General features: G+C 41.6%; 1 protein-coding gene across 1 annotated transcript in view; it reads right to left on the bottom strand.

The window, feature by feature from the left end:
• ATIC (5-aminoimidazole-4-carboxamide ribonucleotide formyltransferase/IMP cyclohydrolase) overlaps nucleotides 1-9564 on the bottom strand; it is an 18677-nt gene that overhangs the window by 4125 nt on the left and 4988 nt on the right. Inside the window, exons 2-11 of the mRNA XM_018564605.1 lie at nucleotides 9224-9350; nucleotides 7727-7803; nucleotides 5838-5904; nucleotides 5097-5185; nucleotides 3205-3356; nucleotides 2852-3008; nucleotides 1236-1361; nucleotides 455-562; nucleotides 285-370; nucleotides 46-135 (exon numbers count right to left, since the gene is read on the bottom strand). Coding sequence (XP_018420107.1) covers nucleotides 46-135; nucleotides 285-370; nucleotides 455-562; nucleotides 1236-1361; nucleotides 2852-3008; nucleotides 3205-3356; nucleotides 5097-5185; nucleotides 5838-5904; nucleotides 7727-7803; nucleotides 9224-9350 — 1079 coding nt within the window. The remainder of the gene's footprint in view (nucleotides 1-45; nucleotides 136-284; nucleotides 371-454; nucleotides 563-1235; nucleotides 1362-2851; nucleotides 3009-3204; nucleotides 3357-5096; nucleotides 5186-5837; nucleotides 5905-7726; nucleotides 7804-9223; nucleotides 9351-9564) is intronic.

The raw sequence follows: 9564 nt of genomic DNA, 5'->3' as shown, positions 1-9564 counted from the left end.
CGGCCACAAAAACCAAGGCAACAAAAACCAGGAAAACTGAATCACCTGCAACACACAGTAACTTCCGTTCTTCTTTTTAGACAGAATTTTCAGAGCCTCTTCCTCATATCCAGGAGCCACAATACCATCAGACACCTAGCACAAATACAACAGTGCCATTAGCCTGCTTCATTGCGTATTTGCTACAAAACATGTAAAATGTTGATAGGATTATTAGCATTGACAAAGTTTCCCAGGGTAACATTCCATTGTGTGCATCATGCATGCTTTCACACTCCCCTTACCTCACGAGATATTATTTTTGCGGTTGGAACATCACAGACATCTGAAATGGCAATAAAGTCCCCAAAAGAGGACATCCTGTCTGCCCCTAAAAGCCAACAGAAAGCCTGAAATGATCAGTCATGTGGGATTTGTAAAATAATACTTACAAGATGAAGACAAGTGGTGTTACCTCTAGCTCTAGCATATGCAGTTGCCAACGGGGTTAGTGATGAAAATAGATCCTGCACCATACACACTTGTGCTTCATCCTCTGTCAGTGGAACACCCACAGCAGCACCTAAATGGTAGGAAGCAAAAACTAATCAGTAACAGACGAGAGGTGGAGCGTTTAATAGCCATCCTGGCAGACTGAGTACACATGAGCCAGAATGAACAAGCAATCAGTGTTCCAGGGCTGTTTTAACAGTGATGTACAGAATGGAGCCTCTAAGATTTGGAGGGAGTTATTCTACCCATTGCCCCCCCCCCCCCCCTGCACTGTGCACACAATTACATGTAACCTTTCACTTTCCAATGGGAGGGGAATAAGAAGATATAGTGCTTTAACCAGCCATATAATTGGTGAATACTGCATAAAGTATTAGGTATCGGTTTAAAAAAACAGGTTCTAGCAAAAAGTCCAAACAGTAGGATTATTCAATGATAAAAAATAAATAAAAATAAAATTCACAAAATAGCAGTGTGCGAAAGCATTGACATATTTCACACGAAAGAGCTTAGTCATAAAGCTTGTGATTAAGTGTTTTGGCAAAATAATAACTGCTATATTTGGTGTGGCTTAATTGTGCAGTCTGCACCCATCCAGAGGTGGTTGTGACCTTGCGCCAAAAGTGGCAGCAGGTACTTTGCCATTCATGTAATCATGGATTGTCTGGATAGACTAGCCACTAAATAAACCAATATATATTTTATAATTTTCAAGTCTACATTAGAATTTTAAGCTTGGTTACCTGCTGGGCTCACATGCTTAAAGGAGGTGGCAGCAGGCAGACCCAGAGCATTCTTCAGCTCCTTAACCAGCTGCCAGGCATTCAGAGCATCGCACAGGTTGATGAATCCGGGAGATCCATTCAGAACTGCAGAAAACAAGTTACAAAGCCATCACCACATGGAGCATCACATCTGAGGCAACTACGATTCCTACCACAGTACTTGGCCGAAGTTAAAAATAACCATAAAACAATATAAACCACCACACACACACTTTAATAACCATGGGAGGTTGCTTATTCCAACTGACAATCGGGCAATATTTTCTTACTCTACATTGCCCTTTGCAAACCATGCTGTAAACCAGAAAGATGTAGTGAAGGATCAGACAAACCTGTTACAAGGCTGGTTTTAAACTAGTGATTTCAGCAACTCATTTTAAAATGTGCCGATTTTTCCCCCACAGACTGGAGCCCTCATTTATTAACCCTTTTGCTGCCAGGGATTTTTTTTTCGCACATGCTAAAAATGCACATTGCTTTCAGGAAATATATAATTCTGGGGAGGTTTAAGTAAGCCAAGACCTTGTAGAACAAAATGGTGGCAGTTTAAGTTGCATATTAGTGCAAATGTTTATCAAACCCAAATTTTTGTATTTTTTTTTTTTTTATAAAAAAAAGATTAGTGCACATAAATACAATATTAAAAAAATCCAACATGTTTGCAAACAAGTAAATAGATTGCAAAACATGTTGAGTTGCCAAAGTGGTACCCAAAATTGTCATTCAATGATGCATTAAAAGCTTTTACAGGTAATCAGGTTAGAATTAACCATGAATAAACAACCATAGAATTATTGCCCTTAAGTGTGCGCAGCAATACCAAACGTGTGGCACAAGCATCAGTTTTCGTACATAGGTGCACTGGACTACAAACAGGTCTGCCTTTGTTCATCTCCATTACATGGAGGATCAGGAGACTGGTAGTTTACAGAACATCGATAACATTGCTTTTGCCTTCAACTGGGATCACAGGAAATGACAAGGACACTGCATGAAATATGGGACAGCGTGACCACCAAGGGGTTGGCACCCTCACCTGGCAAAGCACACATTCTAGGATAGAGTGACACTAAACTCAAGTTAAATCTTAAATGCAATCATGCACCCCAATTATTAACAAAAATGTATCTTATTTCTGCATCACTCAGCTGTAGAACCTCAAATCATCTCTGAATTGGTACTGACACTGTCCTTCCTTCTGGAGGATGGCTCCTCTGTGTAGTCCTCCTTTGATGGACTAAATCTCACATTTAGTTTACTCATTTGTATTGAGATTTTTAGTGCCATCACAGAAGTGAACTTGGAGCTGTGGCTACTTTACAACACAGAGGGACCCTTCAGAAGGACAGTGTCAGCACCAATTCAGAGATGATTTGAGGATCTACAGCTGAGTGATGCACACATAAGTTACATTAATAGTTAAGGTACTTTTTATGATTTAACTTGCAGTGATACAAAAATACCAGTAGGTTCACCGACTCTCAAACTGGGCCTAGTATTTGTGTGCATTTGTTGTCTTTTATATTTTAAACTACAGGCCATCCGTGTATGCAGAAAACACAACGTTCACCTACCAGTGAGTGGAAGCTGTGCTCCACGAGTAAAGATCTGAGCTGGAACCTGATGAGGATTTATTCCATATCGGAGGGGAAGATGGGACACACCCTTACTATACTGCTTACGGAAATAATCGGCTATGGCATCATCATACTGTGCAGTGTGGGTGAATGCCTGTGGAGACAGAAATTTACAATATGTTGAACAGATTTAACATAATCCAATAGAGCAGTAGTAAGTGTCAAATCAACTACCTAGATGTCACCAGTTCAGAGCAGTCACAACAAAGCAAGAGATTCCCATTTGCAATGGCAAATACATTGTTAGGCCACTAAAATGATGTGATCCAATTGTTCTACTATCACCTTACCTTCAGGGCCAGCTGACAGCGCTTCTCCAGTGTGGTGTCTTTCAGGTCAGATTTCTCCATCTCCTCTGCAATTCTGCTATAATCACTGGGGTCACACAGGACAGTAACACGAGCATGGTTCTTGGCGGCTGCCCGCAGCAGGGTTACGCCACCTGATGGATATAAAAACACACACACATCACACAAACTCATTGTACATCTATTCATGTTTTTGAATGGCAGATATGAATTCCGCCAAAAGAACCGTATATTATGTTTAGTAAAAAAGATGCTGTGCACCTCAATAACCACAACCCATTCCCTGTGCAATTTGAGTACGCCATGAACACAAAACAATTGGTTTGCTTAATATTTGCATTGGAAAGCAGTTCTGGCAGATGCTGAACGTAGGAATGATAGTGATCAAGACAGCTTTATTTAATCTGCCATGTTGAAATCCCCTAGGAACTGTTGGACAGTTTACCATGTGAAAGGGCAAATATATTTTAGGGTAGACTTTAGCCCTGCTTTAATCCTACTCTTACAAAACATCAGATTTCAGACTATTTACATGGACTTTTCCGGCATGGCGTTTTGAAACCTATTATAGCAGATTAGCAGTTTCTGACTGGGCAGAAACTGGAATATTACTGACTGAAGCGTGTTTCAGAGGTCAACTGTGCATTGGAGAACCATTCTCCAGCTTCAATTCTATATGGAAATCTTCAAAGGCTTATTTTAAAGTTTTCACAAATGTAATAAGATCTTCCAACTTCAAAAAGTCCATGTTTCAAAATGACAAAGTAACAGCAAGATGCATGAATTCACAGAGCTCGCAGTTTATTTTGACAGCTTTAGAACTTTAAGGAAAAATTATCTTAACTCTTGCAGTGGGACTACCCCCCAGGGTTAAGTGTTCATTTTCGCCTAGGAAGAACCTCTCAGCCAGCGGGCTGCTAGACTGGTCCCTCCAGCTTCTGTCCCCCACCACTCCTGCGGTCTAAGGTACTGTGAGACATCATGTCCAATACAGTGTATTGGACATTAGCGCAATGAGTGACATTCCATCACCAGAGCTGAGGAGAGCAGCTGAAGGGACCTGTTCTAGCAGCCAGCTGGCTGCGAGCTTAACTTTCACTCCTAGACAAAAAAAAGACTACTTAAGGCTGGGTTCACACCTAGGCAGCACCGTTTTTGCACGTTAACAGCATGCGGTTATTTGTGGGTTGTGCACATTTGTATGCGCATACATGAAGATGCGGGTTTTGATTGGCAGCTCAAACCATTGTGGGCAATGGAAGAACACGCGTATAAACGCACAAAAACTAAATGTGCAACATGCTTCTGTTGCATGTTTTTGGGCATTTCCAATTAAGTCTATGTCTATCCATGAGCGAGAGGGTTTTCCTCCGACGCTCCGTGTGCCTCCTGAGGATAGAAGTAAGCAGAATTTCTACAACGGTACACCATCAGCAATAAAAGGATTTTTAGTAGTGTGTGGAAGGAACAGAACTTCTATTAGGCTTTTGTGGATCTTTGACCCAGAGTCGGGAGATTAACTTTGCATCCTGTGTGGTTACAGGAACAAAAAGTGAGTGGACTTCTCCCCTAAAGAGACCGACCGCAATAAAACCTGACAGTAAAAATTTCTGGCTAAACCACAGGCTAAAAAGTGCTGGCTAAAGTTAGGCTTTCAACCAAGATTCTGCAAAGAGCAAACCAATACTAATCTGTATCCTTGTTTAGACCCATTTGTTATACCGTTCCCACAAGAGAACACAAAGAAATGATACTTGTCCTTGGAATTGGCAAGGCTTCAAGGCCGACACCAAATTATCCATGGGAAAAGATAGCAGGGCATCAGAGCGCAATATTACACTATCAGCATCAAAAACAGAAAGAAAAAAAGTTACCAATATCAATCTGTTCCACAGCTTCCTCCACTGAGACACCAGGTGCAGACACAGTCTTCACAAAGGGGTACAGATTGCACACAACCACCCTGCAAGGAGTGGAAAAACAAAAGTGTTTAATAAAATGCCAAGATCTCACACACAGCCCACATATACTGTATATTAAAGGTTAGCTCCATCCAGACAACTGCGTTTTCAGCGGTGTGGGGCAGGGTTACTCCTTGGCTTCCAGTCACATCAGGTGCATTCGGCTGCACTGACCAATACATGCTCAATAAAATGACAAGCTAAAGTCTATTGTTTTGATAGGTTCTGTCCATACCAATGCACTGCTTTGGCAGGGTAAATATGGCACATGCTGCATTTAAAACGCAGCACAAGGTGCTACAGCAGATAACATATGGATAAGGGCACTTTGTTTTCAAGTGTACTTATTCTTAAAAGGTACTGTTCATAGGGGGTGTTGAAATGGCTGGCACGCGTGAGGCAGTACAAACATTACAAGCAAAGTTGAGCTTGCAGCTAACTATTCACTTCTACTGCTTGTTCTGGCAGGTACTTCCTGAATGTGGACAATTTTCCACTCCAGTAACTTGACCAGTGGATTTTTTTTTCTGTGCAGCAGCCAAAGAAAACAGATTAATGCAAGCAAGCCAGATGTTGGTTACCTTGCACACCTATCTCATACATGTAGAGATAAATCTGCTCTATCCCTCTCAAGCTTAAAAGCTTATATTGTACCTAACATAGCTGAAACCCAATCTGGTAAGATCTGCTTGGTCTTCAGAGGTCCCTCTTCCCAGGATACCTAAGAAAAAGTGAATAAGAACACAATCAGATAATATAAATACAATTTCGGGCTTCTCTGTTCTAGGGCTGCCCATGCCCAATTTCAGGATTTAGTAGACTCAGTTTCATGTGAAAGATGACAGATCTTCTGACTTGAACACCAGGCCTTCTGGATTTAGATGCATGGAATGAAATAGGCAGCTTCTTTATTCATGTCAATGCTACTTTTCTGCAATAGTAAGCCATAGTCTAGCTACACTGCGCAGCACAACTGAAGTGTCAGACAGCCTATCATTTAGCTGGCACAAAACGAGGACAAACTACTCCCACACCTCCCTAGAAAAAGTGGGCGTTTGAATGTTAGAGTGAATGTTAGAGTTCCCTTAGCATTTTAGAAGACATGTTAAATTAGCAATGCAAATACAATTCTATCTACTTTATAGTCATTACAATAATTTAAATGGATTTTTATCGCTGAAAGACTATCTACAGGAAGAAACAATTATTTGCAATAAGCTACACCAAACAGAGGCCATTTTCATCCGCAGTTTTAAAATGATGCTGTTATCTGAAAACCCCCATGGAGTTCTTAATAGAAAGAATCAGATGACAGACAAATCAAACCAGAATCTCAAATCCTGTGTTTTTTGGACTGTTTATACACGGTAGTTCATTCAGCCTTAAAAACCTCCAGGATATTTTTCACATTAACCCTTGTAGTGGGTTTACACACCCCCCTCTTCTAACCCCTGGGCTCCAGCAGTCTAAGGACTCGTGACTTCCTATCCACAAGAAGACACCAAGGGACATACCACAGCTGGAATGGAGGGTAAGCGAGGCAACTGCTGACTGCCATAGGACTTATGATCAGGCGGGTATATTTCAGGCGGGTATATTTCACCCCTAGACCGAAACAAGCACTAAAAAAATGAGAACTATGAGGCGAGTGCTTTTCACTCACCTCATAGTTCTAGCCGACCTGTGACAATGAGACTGTCACAGGTCGGCTCAGTAAATCGGGAGGTGAGCGAACACATACCGGCGTTCGCTCACCTCTCGATCCTGTCACGGCTCTCTGCCGTGACAGGGGAGGGGCTAGATTCCCCCCTCCCTGCTCCGATCCGCCAGCGCTGACGGCGGAACGGACGGGGAGGGTACAGGTGACTGCCTCTAGATAGGCAGAGCCATCTGTCAGTCACACAGCTGGGCGGATCCCGGCATAATTGTCGGGATCCGCTTCAGCGTCTCAGTATACCGCGAGCTACAGCTCGCGGTATACTGAGCCTAGGGTGACGGGAGGATGCTAGTTTGTGTCCTCCCGTTACCCTGATAACTATGGGGAAAAGCCTTAACCCCATAGTTCTCCTTTAAGATTAAAAAGTCAAAAGGTTTTTTTAACCATTTCAAATGCTGATTACATCCACTGCTGATGATTACATCACAGGTGCTGCTCCTTGATGTTTAAAAGTTTTAGCTTCCTGGAGAATCAGCTGGACCCCTGAGCACTGGGCTTGACATTCTCTTTTAGGGTGGATTCTTTCCCTTGCAGGGTCCTATGGAGTCACCTGTGTGTGTCTTCTCAAATACACACATAGCAGTGCAAGACACTCCCCTGCTTCCTCCCTTTTCCAAGCTTGTAGATGGACAGCTGCTGGAGACTGCCCTATCCCTTGTGATCTTGTACTTAATAGGAAGTTCAGGAAAGCCATTTGTTTAATTTGGATTCAATATTGATAAAAGTTTGAGAGTTTAACACTACCTTAACCCTTACAGTGTAGGTTAGCCCCAGAGCAAGTGTTCATTTGAAAAAATCCTTGAGTTCTTTAATGTTTTAAACTCACCTGCATGCACTGCTGGGTGTAGTGTTTTCACACGTCCCCCCAACATCTCTGGGAACCCAGTAAGCTCAGAGACATCCCTGGAAGATTATATGGATGAAAGAAAGATATGTGGTTTTAGATTTCTATTCACAGTTAGATAAGAGTGCAGCATTCTCTGTAGTATGTTGTACCCATACATGACAGCAAAAAAAAAAACTTGCATGTCCGACAACCCTAATTGTCACTGCTCTTGCTTAAAGTTGTCCTTTCTTTTATAAATAACTAAATACTTTAAAAGACGACTTTTTTTTTTTTTATTATACAAAAGTTAGAAAGCCAGCATAAAAAAGGCCTTACACTGACAAGGTACATGCTGACAGGAGAAGAGGGATAAGCATGAGCAACCTTCTGTTACTTCACTGTCCAATCACAGGATGATGGCAAAAAGGTTATCCAAGCAAAGAAAAAAGTCAGGCCACTATGCTGGCTGTCAGTCTCAGGATCAGCTTCCATTTCAGGGGCTATAAATCCATGTAGTAAAGCTGGCCATACACCCCTTAGATTTCTTTTGTTCAGCCTGTGGGTTAAAAATCGAATAGATGGACGAATCTCCCCTTCCAGCTATTATTTAGACAGCCAATGCTTTCCCCTGTCAACACATCAGCTGAATGGCTGCAGTCACTGCTCAGCCGAAGATTTTCCACCCAGCCTTTCTACAGAAGTCGGCTGAATTATCTTTAATCCTTAGGTTTCATTTACACCATGTACAATTACATGCTTCTAAAACTTTAGAAAAAGATTTCATAAACGCAAATTACATACAATGAATTCCAATGAGTACAGTCACACCTCAGATCTAGATGCCTTTATCTGCGGTCAGTTTATCTGCATTTTCAAATAGAAGTCAGGTGCATATAGGACCGATTTAAACTTCTAAGTGCATCAAAATGCATGTAAACACATTTTGATGCTAGGATTTGGTACCTGATGCATCTAAAAACACATAATTTAAAGCATCTAAAAGCTCAAACACAGCAATAAGCCCGACAGATTTTCCTCAATAGAAAAAAGGACAAAAAAAAAACCCGCAAGCGGCAGGTGTGAATGAAGCTTTAAATAAACTTTTGTTGAGCTTGGTGGTGCCAGCAAGGCCAAAACACACAATGAGAATTATAGCCAAGTCAGCAGGACTCAGCCAATACTTGAGCAGTGCATGGGCAGCTTTAGAGACCGTTCTCCTTAAAGGCAAGATTAGTGTTGTTAACTGCAGCCAACATTTATACAGGGATGTTTAGTGAGAATTTTTCTGGACAGCATCTGTACGTCAATGAAATCCACCTCTTTTCAGTTACAACCCAGGGAACCTTGTTGCTTACAAAGCACACCTTTGGAAAGGTAAACCAACTAAACAATAGTCCTGGGGAAATCGGCCAAACAAATCTCAGACAGCTCTTTTTCACAAATAAAAAAACTTTAGCATTTTAGGGTTAAACGTATTATACAAAATGTTGTCTATACCTGACTGCGAGCCCAGCATCACGAAGTGCTTTTGCAGTTCCACCAGAAGCCACCAAAGACAGTCCAAGAGAACTCAATCTCTGGGCAAACTCCACAAGACCAGTCTTATCAGAGACACTGAAGAGAGCTGAAAAACAAAGCTCAAAAGGTTTACACTTGCCCATAAAAAACAAATTATAATTCTTAAAAACTGGGATTACATAACAGGATATTATAATAAAGAGTTGCTGGAATATTGACACTTCTATGCTTGTAATTAAAGAGCAGGTCATTTAGAGCCCCTGATACCCTAAGAAATGCAATGTCTGTTCCCCATTTCCTCTGCTACATCAGGGTGACCA

The sequence above is a fragment of the Nanorana parkeri genome, unplaced genomic scaffold (assembly GCF_000935625.1).
Source record: "Nanorana parkeri isolate BGI_ZX_2015 unplaced genomic scaffold, ASM93562v1 scaffold765, whole genome shotgun sequence".
NCBI lineage: Eukaryota > Metazoa > Chordata > Amphibia > Anura > Dicroglossidae > Nanorana > Nanorana parkeri.
Note: the sequence above shows the minus strand (reverse complement) of the source record. Positions and strands in the feature narration are given on the sequence as shown.